General features: G+C 44.5%; 1 protein-coding gene across 1 annotated transcript in view; it reads left to right on the top strand.

Annotated features, from left to right (window-relative positions):
- The window catches only part of LOC124013668 (collagen alpha-5(IV) chain-like), a 97,933-nt gene extending 81,087 nt beyond the window's left edge, over positions 1-16,846 (top strand). The window contains 5 exon segments of the mRNA XM_046328042.1: positions 13,348-13,560; positions 13,972-14,149; positions 14,401-14,515; positions 14,766-14,938; positions 15,163-16,846. Coding sequence (XP_046183998.1) covers positions 13,348-13,560; positions 13,972-14,149; positions 14,401-14,515; positions 14,766-14,938; positions 15,163-15,244 — 761 coding nt within the window. The 3' untranslated portion in view covers positions 15,245-16,846.
- The last annotated feature ends 9,105 nt before the right edge of the window (positions 16,847-25,951 follow it).

Genomic DNA, 25,951 nt, shown 5'->3' with positions numbered 1-25,951 from the left:
AGGGACAGACTGAGACACAGCAAGGGCAGGAACAAGAACAGGAGAGATGCGATGGCAGGGAACAGACTGAGACCCAGCAAGACCAGGAGCAGAAGCAGAAAAAAAATTACCAGACTTCTGCGCGAAAGTCTGAACACGCAGCCACGAAACGGCGCGTGTCACGCTCCTGAGTAGGCCACCAAAACCGCTGGCGAATAGAAGCAAGCGTACCCCGAACGCCGGGATGGCCAGCTAACTTGGCAGAGTGAGCCCACTGAAGAACAGCCAGACGAGTAGAAACAGGAACGAAAAGAAGGTTACTAGGACAGCGCGCGGCGACGCAGTGTGCGTGAGTGCTTGCTTAACCTGTCTCTCAATTCCCCAGACAGTCAACCCGACAACACGCCCAACAGGAAGGATCCCTCGGGATCGGTAGAAGCCACAGAAGAACTAAAGAGACGGGATAAAGCATGAGGCTTGGTGTTCTTAGTACCCGGGCAATAAGAAATAACGAACTCGAAACGAGCGAAAAACAACGCCCAACGAGCATGACGCGCATTCAGTCGTTTGGCATAACGGATGTACTCAAGGTTCCTTTGGTCAGTCCAAACGACAAAAGGAACGGTCGCCCCCTCCAACCACTGTCGCCATTTGCCTAGGGCTAAACGGATGGCGAGCAGTTCGCGGTTAGCCACATCATAGTTACGTTCCGACGGTGACAGGCGATGAGAAAAATACGCACAAGGGTGGACCCCATCGTCAGTATCGGAGCGCTGGGACAGAATGGCTCCCACGCCCACCCCGACGCGTCAACCTCAACAATAAACTGTTTAGTGACGTCAGGTGCAACAAGGATAGAAGCGGATGCAAAACGCTTCTTGAAGAGATCAGAACAACAATCATACGACCGGTGAGGAGGAAGGGAGTTGGTTCTGGACCGACTGAAGACCGTGCGCAGACCATGATATTCCTCCGGCACTCCTGTCAAATCACCAGGTTCCTCCTGAGAAGAGGGGACAGAACAAACAGGAGAAATAGCAGACATTAAACACTTCACATGACAAGAAACGTTCCAGGAAAGGATAGAATTACTAGACCAATCAAAAGAAGGATTATGACACACTAGCCAGGGATGACCCAAAACAACAGGTGTAAAAGGTGAACAAAAAATCAAAAAAGAAATGGTCTCACTATGGTTACCAGATACAGTGAGGGTTAAAGGTAGTGTTTCACATAATATACTGGGGAGAGGACTACCATCCAAGGCAAACATGACCGTGGGCTCCCTAACTGTCTGAGAGGAATGTCATGTTCCCGCGCCCAGGCTTCGTCCATAAAACAGCCCTCTGCCCCAGAGTCTATTAATGCACTGCAGGAAGCTGCCGATCCGGTCCAGCGTAGATGGACCGGTAAAGTAGTACATGTACTAGACGGAGAGGACCGTCTAGTAGCGCTTATCAGTCGCCCTCCGCTTACTGATGAGCTCTGGCCTTTAACTGGACATGAAATGACAAAATGACCAGCGGAACCGCAATAGAGACAGAGGCGGTTGGTGATTCTCCGTTCCCTCTCCTTAGTCGAGATGCGAATACCCCCCAGCTGCATGGGCTCAACACCTGAGTCAGTGGGGAAAGACGGTAGTGTCGGAGAGAGGGGAGACACAGTTAACGCGAGCTCTCTTCTATGAGCTCGGTGACGAAGATCTACCCGTCGTTCAATGCGAATAGCGAGTTCAATCAAAGAATCCACGCTGGATGGAACCTCCCGAGAGAGAATCTCATCCTTAACCTTAGCGTGGAGTCCCTCCAGAAAACGAGCGAGCAACGCCTGCTCGTTCCAGTTACTGGAGGCAGCAAGAGTGCGAAACTCTATAGAGTAATCCGTTATGGATCGATTACCTTGACATAGGGAAGACAGGGACCAGGAAGCTTCTTTCCCAAAAACTGAGCGATCAAAAACCCTTATCATCTCCTCTTTAAAGTTCAGATAATTGTTAGTACACTCAGCGCTTGCCTCCCAGATAGCTGTGCCCCACTGCCGAGCCCGACCAGTAAGGAGTGATATGACGTAGGCAATCCGAGCTCTCTCTCTTGAGTATGTGTTGGGTTGGAGAGAGAACACGATATCACACTGGGTGAGAAAGGAGCGGCACTCAGTGGGCTGCCCAGAATAACATGGTGGGTTATTAACCCTAGGTTCCGGAGGCTCGGAAGAACCGGAAGTAGCTGGTGACACGAGACGAAGACTCTGATACTGTCCTGAGAGGTTGGAGACCTGAGCGGCCAGGGTCTCAACGGCATGCCGAGCAGCAGACAATTCCTGCTCGTGTCTGCCGAGCATCGCTCCCTGGAACTCGAGAGTAGAGTAGAGAGAATCCATAGTCGCTGGGTCCATTCTTGGTCGGATCCTTCTGTCATGCAGGTGAATGAGGACCCAAAAGCGACTTGGCGAAAACAGAGTCTTTAATCCAGTAAAGTAATTCTACAAACATAAGACATAATTCCACTCGTAATGACGAGAACAGACTGGAGACTCGGTCAAGAACTGCAGGTTGCCTCGGGAAGGCACTTGAACGTAGCAGACTCAGACACCTGCTCTCCACGCAGCATCTGAGGGAAACACGACACGACAGGGCGATACACAGACACAGCACGGTGAACAATAGACAAGGATCCGACAGGGCAGAAACGGAAAACAAGGGGAGAAATAGGGACTCTAATCAGGGGGAAAGATAGGGAACAGGTGTGGGAAGACTAAATGATTGATTAGGGGAATAGGAACAGCTGGGAGCAGGAACGGAGCGATAGAGAGAAGAGAGAGAGGGAGGAAGAGAGAAAGAGGGGAACGAACCTAAAAAGACCAGCAGGGGGAAAACGAACAGAGGGAAAAGCAAAATGACAAGACAAAATAAGACAAAACATGACACCACCGAGTTCCAAACTGCCTCTAGAAGCAACGTCAGCACAATAACTGGTCATCAGGAGCTTCATGAAATGGGTTTCCATGGCCGAGGAGCCGACCATTCGCAATGCCAAGTGTTCAGCTGGAGTTGGTTAAGGCTCGCCAGCATTGGATTCTGGACTCTGGAACTTTGTGGCAACAGTTTGGGGAAGGTCCTTTCCTGTTCCAGCGTGACAATGCCCCTGTGCGCAAAGCGAGGTCCATACAGAAGTGGTTTGTCGAGATCAGTGTGGAAGAACATGACTGGCCTGCACAAAGCCCTGACCTCAACCCCATCGAATACCTTTGGAATGAATTGGAATGACGACTGCGAGCCAGGCCTAATCTCCCAAAATCAGTGCCCTTCCTTACTAATGCTCTTATGACTGAATGGAAGCCAGTCCCCACAGCAATGTTCCAACATCTAGTGGAAGAGTACAGGCTGTTAAGCAGCAACGGGGGGTCCAACTCGATGTAAATGCCCATTATTTTGGAATGAGATATTCGACAAGCAGGCGTCTACATACATTGGGTTATGTAGTGTGTTTCACATTTTAACCCAGATCTGTCAGAGAAAACCATATTTTGGCCAAATGTTCCTTCATGTTAGAACCATTATTTAATATTGACACATACAATATCTTAGCACATCTTCAAATCAAATCAAATGTTATTTGTCACATACACATGGTTAGCAGACGTTAATGCGAGTGTAGCGAAATGCTTGTGCTTCTAGTTCCGACCATGCAGTAATACTAACAAGTAATCTAACCTAACAATTTCACTACAACTACCTTATACACACAAGTGTAAAGGAATGAATAAGAATATGTACATATAAATATATGAATGAGTGATGGCCGAATGGCATAGGCAAGATGCAGTAGATGGTATAGAGTACAGTATATGCATATGAGATGAGTAATGTAGGGTATGTAAACATTATATAAAGTGGCATTGTTTAAAGTGGCTAGTGATACATTAATTACATCACTTTTTCCATTATTAAAGTGGCTAGAGTTGAGTTAGTATGTTGGCAGCAGCCACTCAATGTCAGGGATGGCTGTTTAACAGTCTGATGGCCTTGAGTTAGAAGCTGGTTTAAAGTCTCTCGGTCCCAGCTTTGATGCACCTGTACTGAACTCGCCTTCTGGATGATAGCGGGGTGAACAGGCAGTGGCTCGGGTGGTTGTTGTCCTTGATGATCTTTTTGGCGTTCCTGTGAGATCAGGGGGTGTAGGTGTCCTGGAGGGCAGGTAGTTTGCCCCCGGTGATGAGTTGTGTAGAGAGCCTTATGGTTATGGGCGGAGCAGTTGCCGTACCAGGCGGTGATACAGCCCGACAGGATGCTCTCGATTGTGTATCTGTAAAAGTTTGTGAGTGTTTTTGGTGACAAGCCAAATTTCTTCAGCCTCCTGAGGTTTACATTTTTTTTCACCTTTATTTAACCAGGTAGGCAAGTTGAGAACAAGTTCTCATTTGCAACTGCGACCGGGCCAAGATAAAGCAAAGCAGTGTGACACAGACAACAACACAGTTACACATGGAGTAAACAATAAACAAGTCAATGACACAGTAGAAAAAAGAAAGTCTATATACAGTGTGTGCAAAAGGCATGATGAGGAGGTAGGCAATAAGTAGGCCATTGGAGCGAATAATTACAATTTACCAGATTAACACTGGAGTGATAAATGAGCAGATGATGATGTGCAAGTAGAGATACTGGTGTGCAAAAGAGCAGAAAAGTAAATTTAAAAAACATTATGGGGATGAGGTAGGTAGATTGGGTGGGCTATTTACAGATGGACTATGTACAGCTGCAGCGATCGCTTAGCTGCTCAGATAGCTAATGTTTAAAGTTGGTGAGGGAAATAAAAGTCTCGAACTTCAGCGATTTTTGCAATTCATTCCAGTCACTGGCAGCAGAGAACTGGAAGGAAAGGGGGCCAAATGAGGTGTTGGCTTTGGGGATGATCAGTGAGATATAAAAGTGTTGGAACGTGTGCTACAGGTGCGTGTTGTTATCGTGACCAGTGAACTGAGATAAGGCGGAGTTTTACCTTGCATAGATTTATAGATGACCTGGAGTAAGTGGGTCTGGCGACGAATATGTAGCGAGGGCCAGCCCGACGAGAGCATACAGGTCGCAGTGGTGGGTGGTATAAGGTGATTTGGTAGCAAAACGGATGGCACTGTGATAGACTGCATCCAGTTTGCTGAGTAGAGTGTTTGGAAGCTATTTTGTAGATGACATCGCAGAAGTCGAGGATCGGTAGGATAGTCAGTTTTACTAGGGTAAGTTTGGCGGCGTGAGTGAAGGAGACTTTGTTGCGAAATAGAAAGCCAATTCTAGATTTGATTTTGGATTGGAGATGTTTAATATGAGTCTGGAAGGAGAGTTTACAGTCTAGCCAGACACCTAGGTATTTATAGTGGTCCACATATTCTAGGTCGGAACCTTCAAGGGTGGTGATGCTAGTCGGGCGGGTGGATGCGGGCAGCGAATGGTTGAAAAGCATGCATTTGGTTTTACTAGCATTTAAGAGCAGTTGGAGGCCACGGAAGGAGTGTTGTATGGCATTGAAGCTCGTTTGGATTGTTAGTTAGCATAGTGTCCAAGGAAGGGACAGAAGTATACAGAATGGTGTCGTGTGCGTAGAGGTGGATCAGGGAATCGCCCGCAGCAAGAGCGACATCATTCATATACACAGAGAAAAGAGTCGGCCCGAGAATTTAACCCTGTGGTACCCCCATAGAGACTGCCAGAGGTCCGGACAACATGCCCTCCTATTTGACACACTGAATTCTGTCTGCAAAGTAGTTGGTGAACCAGGCGTGGCAGTCATTAGAAAAACCAAGGCTGTTGCGTCTGCCGATAAGAATACGATGATTGACAGAGTCGAAAGCCTTGGCCAGGTCGTTGAAGACGGCTGCACAGTACTGTCTTTTATCGATGGCGGTTATGATATCGTTTAGTACCTTGAGCGTGGCTGAGGTGCACCCGTGACCGGCACGGAAGCCTGATTGCACAGTGGAGAAGGTACGGTGGGATTCGAAATGGTCAGTGATCTCTTTATTAACTTGGCTTTCGAAGAATTTAGATAGGCAGGGCAGGATGGATATAGGTCTGTAACAGTTTGGGTCTAGGGTGTCACCCCCTTTAAAGAGGGGGATGACCGCGGCAGCTTTCCAATCTTTAGTGATCTCGGACGATACGAAAGAGAGGTTGAACAGGCTGGTAATAGAGGTTGCAATAATGGCGGCGGAGAGTTTTAGAAAGAGAGGGTCCAGATTGTCTAGACCAGCTGATTTGTACGGGTCCAGGTTTTGCAGCTCTTTCAGAACATCTGCTGTCTGGATTTGGGTGAAGGAGAACCTGGGGAGGCTTGACGAGTAGCTGTGGGGGAGGCGGAGCTGTTGGCCGGGGTTGGAGTAGCCAGGAGGAAGACATGGCCAGCCGTTGAGAAATGCTTGTTGAAATTTTCGATTATCATGGATTTATCAGTGGTGACCGTGTTACCTAGCCTCAGTGCAGTGGGCAGCTGGCAGGAGGTGCTCTTGTTCTCCATGGACTTTACAGTGTCCCAAATCATTTTGGAGTTAGAACTACAGGATGCAAATTTCTGCTGATGCTGCTGCGCCTTCTTCACAACGCTGTCTGTGTGGGTGGACCATTTCAGTTTGTCCGTGATGTGTACGCCGAGAAACTTAAAACTTTCCACCCTCTCCACTACTGTCTCTTCAATGTGGATATGGGGCAGCTCCCTCTGCTGTTTCCTGAAGTCCACGATCATCTCCTTTATTTTGTTGACATTGAGTGTGAGGTTATTTTCCTGACACCACACTCCGAGGGCCCTCACCTCCTCCTTGTAGGCCGTCTCGTCGTTGTTGGTAATCAAGCCTACCACTATAGTGTTGTCTGCAAACTTGATGATTGAGTTGGAGGCGTGCTGGCCACGCAGTCGTGGGTGAACAGGGAATACAGGAGAGGGCTGAAAACACACCCTTGTGGGGACCCAGTGTTGAGGATCAGCAGGGTGGAGATGTTGTTACCTACCCTCACCACCTAGGGGCGGCCCGTCAGGAAGTCCAGGATCCAGTTGCACAGGGCAGGGTCGAGACCCAGGGTCTCGAGCTTAATGACAAGTTTGGAGGGTACTATGGTGTTAAATGCTGAGCTGTAATCGATGAACAGCATTCTTACATAGGTATTCCTCTTATCCAGGTGGGTTAGGGCAGTGTGCAGTGTGATTGCGATTGCGTCGTCTGTGAACCTACTGGTGCGGTAAGCAAATTGGAGTGGGTCTAGGGTGTCAGGTAGGTTGGAGGTAATTGACTAGTCTCCCATAGCACTTCATGATGACGGAGGTGAGTGCTACTGATCATTATACCATATCTTACTGATCATTATAGCTAGGGATGTGCATCTTTCCCTTTCAAGATGACTCAATACGTATCTAAATACATGGGCTCAACAATACGTTTCAGTTTGAAACGATTCGCTTCCGTTTGATTAGAGACCGAATAAATGCGACACTAAAGTGTGTGTGTATGTATAAATGATGTATGCCTATGGTGTATGTATTATGCAGGATCATGAGCCGAGCCATTAAGGAGACTAGGCATCTACCACCCCACTATCCACTATCAAACTAGGGGGGGCAATGTAGCCTATGTTTATTGTCCTGCCACTTTGGTTCTGAAATCAACATCACCCACTAATTAACTTCACATTTTTGTGTTTGAGCTAGTGATGTATCAATATCTTTACAAATTAGCTATGATATAGCCAATTATACAGTGCCTTCAGAAAGTGTTCATATCCCTTGATTTATTCCACATTTTGTTGTGTTACAGCCTGAATTCAAAATGTATTACATCATTTCTTTTTACCCATCTACACACAATATCCACATTTTTGGAAACGTATTGAAAATTAAATACAGAAATATCTCATTTAGACCAGTATTCACACCCCTGAGACAATACTTTGTAGAAGCACCTTTTACAGCGATTAGAACTTTGAGTCGTCTTGGGTACGTTTGTATCAGCTTTGCACATTTGGATTTGGGGATTTTCTCAAGCTCTGTTAAATCAGATGGTGAGTTCACCTCAAAAACAAATGTTTTTTTTTTTTACCTTTATTTAACCAGGCAAGTCAGTTAAGAACATATTCTTATTTTCAATGACGGCCTGGGAACAGTGGGTTAACTGCCTGTTCAGGGACAGATTTGTACCTTGTCAGCTCGGGGGTTTGAACTCGCAACCTTCCGGTTACTAGTCCAACGCTCTAACCACTAGGCTACGCTGCCTGTTAGGAAGTTTTGATCTTCTCTTCTCATCTCACCTAGGCCATGCAATGCACCTTGCAAAATTGATTGCTGTCCTCGTTATCAACTTTACCCTGTATATTAAAAAAAATACCATATGCACTGATTGTTTAAAGCAAAACTACCAAATGTTTTGCTGATGGTGAAACTGAACAATCAATGCCAGCAGCATACTGTACCACCCTTCATCCCACTGCTGGCTTGCCTCTGAAGCTAAGCAGGGTTGGTCCTGGATGTGGTGTTGGAGTGCCAGTAAGGGGCACTATTCCCTCTGGTCTAAGGAGATCCCAATGCCCCAGGGGGGTGAAGGGGACATTGCCTTGCGTAGGGTGCCGTCTTTCGGATGGAATGTTAAACAGGTTTCCTGACTCACTGTGGTCTTGGCCATCTAATCATATCCCGCATTCCTAATTGCCATACAGTACCAGACAGAAGTTTGGACACACCTACTCATTCAAGGGATTTTCTTTATTTTTACTATTTTCTACATTGTAGAATAATAGTGAAGACTATGAAATAGCACATATGGAATCATGTAGTAACCAAACAAGTGTTAAACAAATCAAATTATATTACATTTTTTTTTATTCTTCAAAGTAGCCACATTTTGCCTTGATGACAGCTTTACACACTCTTGGCATTCTCTCAACCAGCTTCACCTGGAATGCTTTTCCCAACAGTGTTGAAGGACTTTCCACATATGTTGTGCTTTTCTTTCACTCTGCGGTCCAACTCATCCCAAACCATCTCAATTGGGTTGAGGTCTGGTGATTGTAGAGGACAGGTCATCTGATGCAGCCCTCCATCACTCTGCTTCTTGGTCAAATAGCCCTTACACATTGTCCTGTTAAAAAACAATTGAGAGTCCCACTAAGCGTAAACCAGACAGGATGGTGTATCGCTGCAGAATGCTGTAGTAGCCATGCTGGTTGTATGCTTTGAATTCAAAATAAATCACTGACAATGTCACCATAAAAGCACCCCCACACCATCACTCCTCCTCCTCTATGCTTCATGGTGGGAACCACACATACGGAGATCATCCGTTCGCCTACTCTGCGTCTCACAAAGACACGGTGGTTGGAACCAAAAGTCTCACATTTGGACTCATCAGACCAAGTTACACATTTTCACAGGTCTAATGTCCATTGCTCGTGTTTCTTGGCCCAAGCTAGTCACTTCTTCTTATTTGTGTCCTTTAGTAGTGGTTTATTTGCAGAAATTCGACCATGAAGCCCTGATTCACACGATCTCCTCTGAACAGTTGATATTGATATGTGTCTTTTACTTGAACTCTGTGAAGCATTTACTTGGGCTGCAATTTCTGAGGCTGGTAGCTCTAGTGAACTTATCCTCTGCAGCAGAGGTAACTCTGGGTCTTCCTTTCCTGTGGTGGATGTAACGATATGCGCTGAGAGTCGGGAAGCAAGTTCAGGGAGTGTATTTTAATCAACTTTAAATACATTTTAAATAAACATAATCTAAAACAAGAAACACTAACCGCACACAGACATGAAACAGAAACAATGATGCCTGGGGAATGAATGTCCAGGGAAAGAATGTCCAGGTGAGTGTGACGACGCACAGGTGTGCGTAACGATGGTGACAGGTGTGCGCCATAATGAACAGCCTGGTGACCTAGAGGCCAGAGAGGGAGCACACGTGACAGTACCCCCTCCTTGACGTGCGGCTTCAGCCGGCCGCATGACGCTGACCAATATGATGATCCCGGGGATCAGGAGCGGACCGGTCACCTCTGCTGAGGCACGGGAAACCTGTCAGTCCGTCTGAGACGCGGGAGCATGTCGACCTAGAGCGCCCGGAGAAAGCATACGTGACGGGGTACCCACTCCCCGGCGTGTTCGGCTCCAGCAGCAGGACGCCAACCAAAGGGACGATCCCGAGGATCAGGAGCGGACACTCCTGCTGATGCACAGGAACCTGACAGACCGGCTGAGGCAGGGGAGCCTGGCGATCCGGTTGAGGCATGAGAGCCTGACGAGCCGGCGGAGGCAGGAGAGCCTGGCGATCTGTCCGAGGCGTGAGAGCCTGACGAGCCGGCGGAGGCAGGAGAGCCTGGCGATCTGTCCGAGGCGTGAGAGCCTGACGAGCCGGCGGAGGCAGGAGAGCCTGGCGATCTGTCCGAGGCGTGAGAGCCTGACGAGCCGGCGGAGGCAGGAGAGCTTGGCGATCTGTCCGAGGCGTGAGAGCCTGACGAGCCGGCGGAGGCAGGAGAGCCTGGCGATCTGTCCGAGGTGTGAGAGCCTGGCGATCTGTCCGAGGCATGAGAGCCTGTAGGGGCTCCCCGACCCAACGTTATTCCCACTGAAACAAAAAAAAAACACTCCCTGATGCTTCCCTTAGGTGAGGTGTCAATGTTGCTGTTTCAGTTTCATGCCTATGCGTTGTCCGTGTTTCTTGTTTTATATTATGTTGCATTTATTTATTAAAACACTCACTCCCTGAACTTGCTTCCCAACTCTCAGAGCACATCGTTACAGTGGTCCTCATGAGAGCCAGTTTCATCATAGTGCTTGATGGTTTTTGCGACTGCACTTGAAGAAACTTTCAGTTCTTGAAATTTTCACTGACCTTCTTGTTTTAAAGTAATGATAGACTGTTGTTTCTCTTTGCTTATTTGAGCTGTTCTTGCCATAATATGAACTTGGTCTTTTACCAAATAAGGCTATGTTCTGTGTACCAACCCTACCTTGTCACAACAAAGCTGATTGGCTCAAATGCATCAAGTTGGAAAGAAATGCTAGAAATGAACTTTTAACAAGGCACACCTGTTAGTTGAAATGCATTCCAGGTGACTACCTCATGAAGCTGGTTGAGAGAATGCCAAGAGTGTGCAAAGCTGTCATCAAGGCAAAGGGTGGCTACTTTGAAGAATCTCAACTATAAAATATTTGATTAACACTTTTTTGGTTACTACATGATTCCATATGTGTTATTTCATAGTTTTGATATCTTCACTATTATTCTACAATGTAGAAAATAGTAAAAATAAAGAAAAAACGTTGAATGAGTAGATGTGTCCAAACCTTTGACTGGTACTGTATATCACTCCTCACCTATCCAGCTGATGTGTGGTGAGTGTTCTAGCACAAAAATGGTTGCTGTGCATCACCCAGGTGGGTGCTACACATTTGTAGTGGATGAGGTGAGTTTACCTCTACTATGTAAAGTTTTTTGAGTACCTCAGTTGGTAGAAAAGCACTATATAAATCCAATCAATTATTATTAAAATAAAATATATTGTAAGCCCTGTTTAGCAGGTACAGTGCCTTCAGAAAGTATTCACACCCTTGACCTTTTAAAAATTGTGTTACAGCCTGAATTAAAAATGGATTACAGTTAGATTTTGTGTCACTGGCCTACACACAATAACCCATGATGTCAAAGTGGAACTATGTTTTTAGATTTATGAATATCTGAAATGTCTTGAGTCAGTAAGTATTTAGCCCCTTTGTTATGGCCTAAATACGTTCAGGGGTAAAAATGTGCTTAACAAGTCACATAATAAATTGCATGCTACATTTTAATCCGTTTGGGGTCCGCGGACCGATGCACTTGTATCTTAAACATTTGAATCGGGGACCGCTATGGTGAATCGTTACATCCCTAATTATAGCACATCTAAAGCTTTCACACTGGCAGTTTGATTCTAATCTGATAATTTTTCTGAGTTTGATACAAATCAGATTTCTGGCCATGTGACTTTTGTCTAAACAGTTCAATCTGATTTAAAGTGGTTTGTAGACTGTTTTTTTGGCATATATTGTTGCATGCTAGCTACTCTGTTGACAGTTTGACAGGAACTTAGTATTACTAGCTTGTTAATTGTTTACAAACAAATTTGAGAATGTGCTAGCAAGCTAAACTGCTACCTAGCTAACTAGTTGACTGTTGTTGCTAGCCAAAAATGACTTGTTTTGAAAGGTGGATCATCTTATCCTTTGAGGCTTTAGTGTTCTTACACCCCGATTTCGAACATTCGAAGCAACTGGGAGAGTTCCATGGCAGGCGTAGTTGTGACCTTAGCTTGCTACATAACTTCTGATTGAGTGGGAGCACAAGCATCACCACCAATCAGCCAACACTACTTACTGCACACACACCCGCCATTACCATCTGCAAATGATTCAAGTCTGAACATACACAAATCTGATTTGGACACGTGTAACTCGCTGTTTGGACAGTCAGTCTTTTTTTTAAAGATTTGAGCATACTGATTATACTGATCATTGTAGGACATCTTACTGATTATACGGATCATTGTAGGACATCTTACTGATTATACTGATCATTGTAGGACATCTTACTGATTATACTGATCATTGTAGGACATCTTACTGATTATACGGATCATTGTAGGACATCTTACTGATTATACTGATCATTGTAGGACATCTTACTGATTATACGGATCATTGTAGGACATCTTACTGATTATACGGATCATTGTAGGACATCTTACTGATTATACTGATCATTGTAGGACATCTTACTGATTATACTGATCATTGTAGCACATCTTACTGATTGTACTGATCATTGTAGCACATCTTACTGATTATACTGATCATTATAGCACATCTTACTGATCATTGTAGAACATCTTACTGTAGGAAATCTTACTCATTACACTGACCATTGTAGGACATCTTACTAATTATACTGATCATTATAGCACATCTTACTGATCATACTGATTATCATTGTAGCACATCTTACTGATCATTGTAGGACATCTTACTGATTATACTGATCATTGTAGGACATCTTACTGTAGGAAATCTTACTCATTATACTGATCATTGTAGGACATCTTACTAATTATACTGATCATTGTAGCACATCTTACTGATCATTGTAGGACATCTTACAGATTATACTGATCATTGTAGCACATCTTACTGATCATTGTAGGACATATTACTAATTATACTGATCATTATAGCACATCTTACTCTGCCAAGAACTTTACTCTGCCTAAGGTATTGGTGTAATCAATCAATGGTATTATACAATTCATTGAGTTGTTAATGTTCCCCATGCTTTGTCTTTTATCCCTTCTATCCCCTGTTCCCAGGTGAGCGTGGATATCCCGGTCCCCCTGGTTCAGATGGCCTGCAGGGCCCCCCAGGTCCATCTGGATCTGCCTCTGTGGCGCACGGCTTCCTGATCACCAGACACAGCCAGGGCGAGGACGTCCCCCTCTGCCCAGAGGGCACCAGCCTCATCTACGACGGCTACTCTCTGCTCTACGTACAGGGCAACGAGAGGGCACACGGACAGGACCTGGGTAAGGATGGAGACTGGAGTTATATATACAAGCTGGGACACAAAGACGCCTGCACACACATGCGTGGTCGCACACACACACACACACACACACACACATAGGAAATAGTTCAAAGCTGGAAAATCTTCCAAACAAATTATTAAACTCTCCTCTCCTCTCCTCTCCTCTCCTCTCCTCTCTCCTCTCCTCTCCTCTCCTCTCCTCCTCCCTCTCCTCTCCTCATCCTCTCGCCCCTCCCTCCTCCCCTTCATCTCTCCACATCCTCTCGCCCCTCCCTCCTCCCCTTCATCTCTCCCCATCCTCTCGCACCTCCCTCCTCCCCTTCATCTCTCCCCATCCTCTTGCCCCTCCCTCCTCCCCTTCATCTCTCCCCATCCTCTCGTCCCTCTTTCCTCTACTCCCTCTCTCTAGGAACTGCTGGTAGTTGCCTGCGTCGGTTCAGCACCATGCCATTCATGTTCTGTAACATCAACAACGTGTGTAACTTTGCCTCCCGTAACGACTACTCCTATTGGCTGTCCACACCCACGCCTATGCCCATGACTATGGCCCCCATCACCGGAGAGGGCATCAAACCTTACATCAGCAGGTAGAGAGGGATGGAGGGAGGGGGAAGGGATGGAGGGACGGAGGGCATATAGAGGAGACGAGATACAATAGGGGACTGTGATTTGATCATGTCTGAGTGTGTGTATTTAACCACTCCTCTGTGTGTGTGTGTGTGTGTGTGTGTGTGTGTGTGTGTGTGTGTGTGTGTGTGTGTGTGTGTGTGTGTGTGTGTGTGTGTGTGTGTGTGTGTGTGTGTGTGTGTGTGTGTGTGTGTGTGTGTGTGTGTTTTAGGTGTGCGGTGTGTGAGGCCCCTGCCATGGTGATAGCTGTACACAGTCAGACCATTCAGATCCCCACCTGCCCCAGCTACTGGGAACCACTGTGGATTGGATACTCCTTCATGATGGTACACACACACACACACACACACACACACACACACACACACACACACACACACACACACACACACACACACACACACACACACACACACACACACACACACACACACACACACACACACAGGAATCAAGTTTTACATTTTAAGTGTGTTTAAGCCACCATATGAACACACACATTTACCTTTCTCCACCAATCCCCTCCCACTCCCCTCCTCCTCTCCCTCCCTTCCTCCCGCTCTCTTTTTGTAACAGCACACTAGTGCTGGTGCTGAGGGTTCGGGTCAGGCTCTGGCCTCCCCTGGCTCCTGTCTAGAGGAATTCCGGAGCGCTCCCTTCATCGAGTGCCACGGGCGGGGAACCTGCAACTACTACGGCAACTCCTACAGCTTCTGGCTGGCCACCGTCGACCAATCAGAAATGTTCAGGTACGAGAGAATGTTGCAGAGATTATGATGGGTTTTTTCCCCTCAGTAATTGATTGATTGAATAATTGATTGGTTGATTGATCCTGAGTAATGATAAATTACACTGAAAGCATTAGATAATGTAGTTATTTGCTTGAGATGGGTAGTTTTCATATAAAATGTAAAGATCCGAGTGCCCATTCAGTGATGCCAAACCCTGACCTCTAACCCCTGACCCCTAACAGGAAGCCACAGTCGGAGACGCTGAAAGCAGGTAACCTGCGGACGCGCGTCAGCCGCTGTGTGGTCTGTATGAAGAGGACGTAACAGCGCAGCGGCAACCGTTGCTGGGGACAACCGACAACGAACATGGCGGCGGCGGAGGGGTGGTGATGATGATGTCTCCGTGACAAGGTGGAATTCCAATGGTGTATTGTCTTCCGGAAACAACAACTTAAATGGTGCTACTGTGCAACACAGCAACAAAAGAAAAAACGTTGAAAAAATGAATCTATTTAGTCTTTTCTTCTTTTTTAATACCTCAAGTACGTCAAAAAGAAACACAAAAAAACATGAAAGGTGCCTTGTGTGGCAAAAGTGCATTTCATTTTTATCTTTTCAAAATTATTATTTTGTTTCAACAACAAGAAAAAATATATATTTAGATTTTCAGTACAGTACAGAGGGTGGTACAAACGTTTCATTTTTAGACAGATTTTTTCTTTCATTTTTTCTTTTTTTTTCTTTTTGTGTTTTACAAATGAGTGGAGTTGTCTCCGTGTTACCAAATCGGCACTTTGACGTCGGAACATCAAAGAGAAGAGATGCACTGATGAGCTTTCTTAGCGAGACTGCGTTTTTCTAGGTTTTCATTTTTATTCAATCTTTCTGTTATTCTTTCCTTTTATCTCGTTTTTTCTCTTTGGTGGTACTAACACTGCTGTCTCTCCCAGCCTGTTAACTCTAGGCCTCGTTTCTCTTTTTGTAAGTAATTAAATGTGTATATTATGTAAAACACCTATATAGTTGTAAGACATAAAACAGGTACTTAGCTATATTATGAATTTCTGGGTTGATTTTGTTTGTTCACTTGTCTTCACTCATTTAATTGATTCATGTACTCATTCACACACTCGTGCTTTCACTCGCTCACATATACACACACTCATACAGATATTGTACATCTATAAATGAAACAGTATTATATATATATATATATATATATATATATATATATATATATATATATTTATATATATATATATATATATATATTTAAAAATAAAAAAGTATATACACTTTGGCTGCGGGTGGGAGTTTATTTTCCATCATTCATTATTTTTATCTCCAAAAGGTAATTTTTTTTTAAATATTTCACAAAACTATTGGCATGACAACGAAACTGAGTAAACAGAGTTTCCCTGCCAACCAATCAAAAACCCTATCCTATTATGATCATGTACTGTGTATGATAATGCCAATCACTCAAGCTTTTGTATTTGATTTCTACTAGTAATCTAACGTTCAATAGTTAAATGGGGGGTTAGAAAATGACCCAATTTCATGCCATAATAAAATTCACTCCTGAAAATGTATATTATTGATATGAATTCACATCTTAACACTGGTCTAGGTTGTCCCACTATGAACGAGCGTGTGGTAGGTATGCATGTAATGTTACGTACTGCGAGAATAGAATCAAATAGAATTTGTTCTATTCTTTCTTTTTCTATTCTACGGTCAACGAGGAGAGCTGTGGGGGGAAGATTATTCCTGTGATTTTCAAATCTTATTTTTAATTTGTAATGTCATCATGGGGTGACATTTATTCTTTTTTTTTTAATCTGTTTTTTTTTATTTTTGTTTATGTTATGTTATCCAGAAGTTGTTATAAACTTTTAAGACTGAAAAATAAACCCCATGTCCATCGTTTTGTGTGGAAACATTTCTCCCCTAACTTGGAACACTTAAGTGCTCTGTTCCAGTACTAATGTGTTTCTGTGCATTGTCTTATCAACATGCCTGCAGCTCACATAATAAACTTGAATCCTACAGAGCCAAGCTTCAAGGAGACATTGACTTTGACAGACAACGACTAGGGATATTATATAATAATAATGCTTTTAACTTGTATTACAGAAAATCATCTCAAAGCCAATGAAAAGAAAAACAAACAACAAATGTAAATTGAGATGGTATTGAGATTGAATATCTCAATTAGGCTTCAGGTGAAAGGCTGGGAGTTGAGGCAGTTTGGATTGGAAAGGCAGTGTAGCTTCGGCAGAGGTGGAATCGATGGTCAGTTTCTGCATAGGACCTGCTTCTCCGTAGCTACTGGTTGTCCATTGCCGAACATGTAGCACCTACATGGGTCATGCCACAGCTGCTGAAAAGGACACGGGAAGTCACAACATCTTGGCAGCATTTAAGAACAGTCCCTGAACGTCTTCTGTCGTCTCTGGACACAGCATGCAGTACTTTTTGTAATTCCTTCCTGACAGATTAAACAATAAAGCAGGGGCTGCATTATTTGAATCCAAAACAGCCAACTAGCTAGCTATAGGCGTAAGCCAAAAAGAATGATGAAAGTCAGAGTCAAGACCATGAGATGTAAGTGATCAACCCCAAACATTATTTAAAAAATGTGACGGAAAAATATGAAAATAACAAAATGATGTACAATATTTACAGAGCTCTCTGCCTAGGCCAGGGGGTCCACATTGTTTTTATATCAATATCAAATATTTTCTGGGTAACACTTAAGTACTTTACTGTAATAGTTTTCCGTTAAAATGGAGAAAAAAAATGTTTTTTTTTAGCAAAAACATTTCTCAAGCAAGAATTTTGTTTGGGCTGTCTGGGTGTGTGGTCTGAGAGGGGAGGGGAAAACTTAAAACTCTCTCTTATAGGCAGAGAGGTTTGGAGCTCTATTTGTTATTGGTCTATTAGTCTTGTGTTGCCATACCTCCATAACCATCTCATTATCACACCTCACCTTGGAGGTCTAGAGAATTATGTTTTGAAAGAATGTTTTGAATGAGAAGGGGGAAGCTGAGCCCCAATATGGCGACCGTGGTATGCGCGTGTGGAAAGGAGTGGGTGTGTCGAAAGGAGTGGCCATTTCGAAAGCAAGCAGGTAATTGTTCAGATATTACTGCTCCGCCTAACCTTCTGCAAGCTCAGACTCAACAGACGATACCCTGTCCGGGGTAGATAGTAAGAAGAATCTGGTCCAGTAGGAGTGACATTTTGGGAAAAAGTGGAGCCTTGTCTTTTGGCGGATCCATTTGTGGTTTCAGGGTGGGTGACAAAGTTCAGGGTGGGTGTAGTTCACAGGAGGTCGGTGGTACCTTAATTGGGGAGGACGGGTTCGCGGCAATGACTGGAGCAGAGTCAGTGGAATGGTATCAAATACATAAAAAAATACACAGTTTCCATGTGTATGATATCATTCCATTCGCTCCGTTCCAGACGTTATTACGAGTCGTCCTCCCCTCAGCAGCCTCCACTGGTGCAGTTGAATCAGTGAAGGTAAACTGTAGTGGACATGTGATGTTTGTTTGTGTTTCTTCTGACCAGAGGGAGCGGGTGCTCCGTGTCATGCAACTTGGGTCAAGATCTTCTCCTTGCTTTGCTCTTAGGAGCAGGGCACCATTGAAAGGAGTGATTTATAGGGTTGCGTTAACTGTGGAGGTGGAGATGGCTAAAGACAATTGCGATGAATAAAAAACCATACCAGTTTCATTTAACGACCAAAAAATTGAAAGCAGTGCCATATAGATTGCAAAATAGTTGGGAAGAGATTTTCGATGTACCGATTCCATGGCACATGGTTTATGAACTGATACACAAAACGATGGCAGATTCAAAACAGAATCTTTCAATTTAAATTACTATACATAATTCTTGCAACCAATTAAAATGTTATATATATATATGGAGGATACAACCTTCCCAGCTCTGCAGATTTTGCTGCGAAGAGACAGAGTCATTAGATAATTTATTTTGGTACTGTCCATATGTTATTTTTGTTCACAGGTTCAGGAATGGCTGAAGAATTATAACATTTACCTTGAGCTAACTCTGAAGGTAGCACAACTGGGTGATTTGAAAAGTCATAGTCAATCGATCAATAATACTATTAGCAAAAATGTTCATCTTTAAAATTACAATCTTCAGAATTGTGTGAAACATCACAGCACAGTTGAACAATATGGGACAAATAGAAATCCAATATGGAAGGTGTTAAGAGATTGATGGGAGGGGTTGAATGGAGCTGAAGGGTGGGACTAATAACAACAAGATAACTAATGTAAAATATACTGTGGGGGGGCAATGCAAATAGTCTGGGTAGCCAGTTGACTAGATGTTCAGAAGTCTTATGACTTGGGGTTAGAAGCTGTTGAGAGGCCTCTTGGACCTAGACTTGGCGCTTTGGTACCTCTTGCCGTGCGTGCTACAGCAAAGAGAACAGTCTATGACTAGGGTGACTGGAGTCTGACAATTTTCAGGGCCTTCCTCTGACAGCGTCTGGTATAGCGGTCCTGGATGGCAACGAAGCTTGGCCCCAGTGATGTACTGGGCCATACGCACTACCCTCTGTAGTGACTTGCGGTCGGAGACCGAGCAGTCCAGGCAGTGATGCAACCAGTCAGCCATGCAACCAGCCATGCTCTAATTGGTGCCGCTGTAGAACCTTTTGAGGATCTGAGGACCCATGCCAAACCTTTTCGGTCTCATGAGGGGGAATAGGTTTTTGTCATGGCCTCTTCACGACTGTCTTGGTGTGCTTGGACCATGTTAGTTTGTTGGTGATGTGGACACCCGGGAACTTGAAGCTCTCAATCTGCTCCACTACAGCCCCGTCGATGAGAATGGGGGCATGCTCGGTCCTCTTTTTCCTGTAGTCCACAATCATCTCCTTTGCCTTGATCATGTTGAGGGAGAGGTTGTTGTCCTGGCACCACATGGCCAGGTCTCTGACCTCCTCCCTATAGGCTGTCTCGTTGTTGTCGGGTGATCAGACCTACCACTGTGGTGTCATTGGCAAATTTAATGATGGTGTTGGAGTCGTGCCTGGCAGTGCAGTCATGAGTGAACAAGGATTACAGGAGGGGACTGAGCATGCACCCCTGAGGGGCCCGTGTTGAGGATCAGCGTGGCAGATGTGTTGTTACCTACCCTTACCACCTGGGGGCGGCCCGTCAGGAAGTCCAAGATCCAGTTGCAGAGTGAGGTGTTTAGTCCCAGGGTCCTTAGCTTATTGATGAGCTTTGAGGGTACTATGGTGTTGAACGCTGAGCTGTTGTCAATGAAAAGCATTCTCATATAGATGTTCCTTTTGTGCAGGTGGGAAAGGACAGTGTGGAGTGCAATAGAGATTGCATCATCTGTGGATCTGTTGGGCGGTATGCAAATTGGAGTGGGTCTAGGGTTTCTGAGATGATGGTGTTGATGTGAGCCATGACCAGCCTTTCAAAGCACTTCATGGCTACTGACTTCAATGTTACAGGTCGTTAGTCATTTAGGCAGGTTACCTTAGTGTTATTGGGCACAGGCACTATGGTGGTCTGCTTAAAACATGTTGGTATTACAGACACGGACAGGGGGAGGTTGAAAATGTGAGTGAAGACACTTGCCAGTTGGTCAGCGCATGCTTGCAGTACACGTCCTGAAAATCCATCTGGCCCTGTTGCCTTGTGAGTAAGACCTTTAAACAGGTCAACATTCACATCGGCTGCGGAGAGCGTGATCACACAGTCATCCCGAACAGCTGGTGCTCTCAGGCATGTTTCAGTGTTATTTGCCTCGAAGCGAGCATAGAAGTGCTTCCCTTTGTAGTCTGTAATGGTTTGCAAGCCCTGCAACATCCGACGATCGTCAGAGCCAGTGTAGTACGATTCGATCTTATTCCTGTATTGAAGATTTGCCTGTTTGATGGTTTGTCGGAGGGCATAGCGGGATTTCTTATAAGCGTCCGGGTTAGAGTCCTGCTCATTGAAAGCGGCAGCTCTAGTCTTTAGCTCAGTGCGGATGCTGCCTGTAATCCATGGCTTCTGTTTGGGATATGTACGTACAGTCACTGTGGGGATGATGTCATCGATGCACTTATTGATGAAGCCAGTGACTGATGTGGTATACTCCTCAATACCATCGGAGGAATCCCAGAACATATTCCAGTCTGTGCTAGCAAAACAGTCCTGTAGCTTAGCATCTGCTTCATCTGACCACTTTTTTATTGATCTAGTCACTGGTGCTTCTTGCTTTAATTTTTGCTTGAAAGCAGGAATCAGGAGGGTATAATTATGGTCAAATTTGCTAAATGTTGGGTGAGGGAGAGCGTTTTATGCGTCTTTGTGTTTAGAGTATAGGTGGTCCAGAACTCTTTTTCCTCTGGTTGCACACTTAACATGTTGATAGAAATTTGTTAAAACGGATTTAAGTTTCCCTTTATTAAAGTCCCCGGCTACTAGGAGTGCCGCCTCTGGGTGAGCATTTTCTTGTTTGCTTATGGCGGATTACAGCTCATTCAATGCTGTCTTGGTGCCTGTCTTGGTAAAACAGCTACGAAGAATACAGATGAAAACTCTCTCGGTAGGTAGTGTGGTCTACAGCTTATCATGAGATACTCTACACATCAGGCGAGAAATAGCTCGAGACTTCCTTAGATATCGTGCACCAGCTGCTGTTTACAAAAATACATAGTCCGCCTCACCTTGTCTTACCAGACGCCGCTGTTCCATCCTGCCGGTACATCGTATAACCAGACAGCTGTATGTTGACAGTGTCATCGTTCAGCCACGACTTCGTGAAGCATAAGATATTATCGTTTTTATGTCCCATTGGCAGTTTAATCTTCCGCGTAACTTGGTGATTCTATTTATTCTATTTATTCTCCAAAGATTTGCACGTTTACTAGCAAAATGGAGGGAAGTGGGGGTTTATTCGATCACCTACGAATTCTCAGAAGGCAGCCCGTCCTTCGGCCCCTCTTACGCCTCCTCTTCCCGCAGATCACAGGGATCGTGGCCTGTTCCCGAGGAAGCAGTATATCCTTCGCGGCGGGCTTGTCAGAGTCATGAAAGGAAAAAAAGGATTCTGCTAGTCCTTGGTGAGTAATCGCAGTCCTGATGTCTAGAAGTTATTTTCAAGTCATAATAGACGGTAGAGGCAACGTTATGTACAAAATAAGTAAAAAAATAAATAAAGTTAAAGCCAAAGTGTTGTTGTTCATTAGTTTACTTCAATTAGGGGAGGGTTGGTAGAGTTAGTGGAAAATAAGAAAGGAAAATATGTTTACAGTACCAGTCAAAAGTTTGGACACACCTACTCATTCAAGGGTTTTTCTTTATTTAAAAAAAACTATTTTCTACATTGTACATTAATGCTATGAAATAACACATGTGGAATCACATGACAGCTTTGTACACTCTTAGCATTATCTCAACCAGCTTAATCTGGAATGCTTTTCCAACAGTCTTGAAGGACATCCCACTTGTGTCTGCTTTTCCAACACTCTGCGGTCAAACTCATCCCAAACTATCTCAATTGGGTTGAGGTCGGGTGATGGTGGAGGCCAGGTCATCTGATGCACTACTCCATCTCTCTCCTTCTTGGTCAAATAGACGTTACACAGCCTGGATGTGTGTTGGGTCATTGTCCTGTTGAAAAACAAATGATAGTCCCACTAAGCCCAAACCAGATGGGATGGCGTATCGCTGCAGAATGCTGTAGTAGCCATGCTGGTTAAGTGTGCCTTATATTCGAAATAAATCACGACAGTGTCACCAGCAAAGCACACCACACCATCACACCTCCTCCTCCATGCTTCACAGTGGGAACTATATTTTTAGTATTACATTGTTATTGATTGCTGGATTGTTGGGTTAGAGCTTGCAAGAAAGGCATTTCACTATACTTGTGAGTGTGACATTAAAACTTCAAACTACTATACGGTTGATGTCTTCAGATCTACTTCAGATTAAGTGCTTTCCAGACTCTGGCTTCAGCTCGAAGTCTTTATCAAATCCAGTGGTGGTCGAAGATGAGGGAAGACAATTTTTTATGAGCATGGCCTTATTTCTATTACAGCATATTGGATGACTGTCATTCATATTCCATTCACCCAGCTCAATGTAACATCGATAGGTTTAGGCTATTACATGATACTAATTTTCCCTACACCCATCACGAGGTAGCTACAACCTAGCCTATGAATGAAAGTGTACAACGTAGGTGCACAGGTCAAGAGAAATTTGAGTAATCAAGGTAACAGACATTGACACATTCAATTCCGCCTTGGACACTCTTGCCTGCATCTAGCAGATTTATGGTGTAATCATCAGTCCAACAGTTGCAAACGAGAGTTAATGTTGGACAAATTCACGTATGTTTATCCCGGTTTCGTTCCGTTTGCGTTCATTTAAGAAACGTTTTTCAACAGAATTTGCGGAATGAGAACACACCTGATCACACGAAAACACAGTTCACTTTCATAGCAGCCACATACAAACAGCATGATCCCTTTGATCGTTGAATAATTCCGTGTCGCTCTCCTCCTCTTACCTTTTCCCTTCACTTGGGACTTCAATGCATAACACATCAGCTGTGTGTGACCAGGCAAAAAAAACTATCCAAGCCAAACCTTCATATCATAACCCTTAACCACTACACACAGCCTATATCGTTGTCACCATATTAGCTAACGTTAATTCAACATACAGTGCCCTACACTAATATTGGCACCGTTGGTTAAATATGAGCAAAACGAGCTGTGATAATGTTTACTTTATTGTGCCCACATTTTTTAGACGGGTGTGTCAACAATTAAAATAACTGATTGTGGTTGGTCCTTGATCCGATTACGAAAAGCACAAGCTACTGTACATTGTCTAACCAAGGCTCTACATACACCCACAATCCTCCGGGGGCTGGCCCACATCTAACCTATAAGTGTCTCCCCACTTCTGTGTCATGTGGATCTGAGGAGTCAATGGTCAGTCAATCTAGTATGGTGTGGACCTATACACTCTTAGAAAAAAAGGGTTCCAAAAGGGTTCTTCGTTTGTCCCTATAGGAGAACACTTTTTGGTTCCAGGTAGAACTTTCTGTGGAAACCAAAAAGGGTTCTTTAAAGGGTGTCGCTATCGGGACAGCCAAAGAACCCTTTAAGGTTTTAGATAGCACATTTTCTTCTAAGAGTGAAGGTGTCTAGGACATTTAGGTAAGAGGCCTGAGGATTCCAAACATACACACACACACAAACACACACACACTGCATGCAGTAAAAAGCACTCCCTGAAGTCAGTTCTAAGAGGGACAGCTGGTTTTGTATCCACAGTTGTACCCAGACGTTCTAGGAAAGATCACTGGTATAGTTTAGTGATGAAATGTCTATGGTTCCATTGTGAATTAATCCCATATAGGTCTTTCTCATTAGATTCAGCTCCTGTGGGGGTTACAGAGAGAATTAATCACATACAGGTGGAGTCAAAGCTGTGATGGACACGTCAAGGAAATTTACACACACTTAAGTCTTCACACACACACAAAGAACCCTTTGGTCACACACACATACACACCCACCCTTTGGTCACGCACACGCACACACACGCACACGCGCACGCGCACACACGCACACGCGCACACGCACACGCACACGCACGCACGCACGCACGCACGCACGCACGCACGCACGCACGCACGCACACACACACACACACACACACACACACACACACACACACACACACACACGAAGGAGAAGAGAGGGTCAGCTCCTCTGGGGTGAGAGAACCAGATACTTCAGTATGCACACACAGAAGAAGCCAGTCACATAGGTGGGGAGTCAAGTACTTAGAAGGCTCCGATGGACGGTCCCAAGACAGAGCCATGGACGGGAAATGACCCCAGAGAGAGTGAGTGATGGAAGAGTAATGGAGAGAGAGATGAGAGGAGGTTTGGCAAATTTCAGGTCCATGAACTGACCTTACTAAACCATACACATGGGACAAACATTATGAACCTATAATGATTAAAGGGGCGATTTATGATGTGTGTGTGGTGTCACTCCGCACCAAAGAAGCCTTACTACGTTGTCCATAAAACCCTTAACCTTTCCTCTTGATGAACTGCTAAATTCGAAACACACACACACTCTGAGACATGAGGCATTACTGTTTTGAAACTCACGTCAGCCACAAATACTTTATCTCCAGAGACCCAGAGGCTACCCGCTACCTCTATGTGTGTGTGTGTGAACTTCTGCGCAACTCGCTGCTAACAGCAGTAGTAATTCAACTTTACCAATCACATGATAGTGTGCCACCTGCCACCCCCCCCCCATACCAACCCCACACAGCAGGACTAACCTATTTCACACACACTCTCTCTCTCACACACACAGTGTGTATACACACGTGAATATACACCTTAGTCAACTACATTTAAACTCAGTTTTTCACAATTCCTGACATTTAATCAGAGTAAAAATAAAGAAGATTACATACACTCAATTAGTATTTGGTAGCATTGCCTTTAAATTCCTTAACTTTGGTCAAACGTTACAGGTAGCCTTCCACAAGCTTCCCATAATAAGTTGGGTGAATTTTGGCCCATTCCTCCTGACAGAGCTGGTGTAACTGAGTCAGGTTTGTAGGCCTCCTTGCTCACACACGCTTGAAGAACAAGTCTTAATGACTCCAACCTAAGTGTATGTAAACTTCCGACTTCAACTGTACACACACACACAAACAAACACGTCATACCTCCATCCCCCCTGCCACCCTGCATACCAATTTATGAGGGGTAATAAATGCCAAGACTGAACCGTTGTGACCGTGTGATTTATTTGTTTTTTACTGAGGATGTGACTTAAATGTGTGAACGCATGAACGTGACTTTATTTGTTTTATTACCATTCAATCAAGTTTATTCATAACAAAACGATGCACCAACGTGTGATTCATTCAGTTTCAAGCAGTTGCGTTAATGGAATTCACTTCACAATATAATAGCCACTGTACTAACAGGGCC

The sequence above is a fragment of the Oncorhynchus gorbuscha genome, linkage group LG25, assembly GCF_021184085.1.
Source record: "Oncorhynchus gorbuscha isolate QuinsamMale2020 ecotype Even-year linkage group LG25, OgorEven_v1.0, whole genome shotgun sequence".
In the NCBI taxonomy this organism is placed as follows: domain Eukaryota; kingdom Metazoa; phylum Chordata; class Actinopteri; order Salmoniformes; family Salmonidae; genus Oncorhynchus; species Oncorhynchus gorbuscha.
Note: the sequence above shows the minus strand (reverse complement) of the source record. Positions and strands in the feature narration are given on the sequence as shown.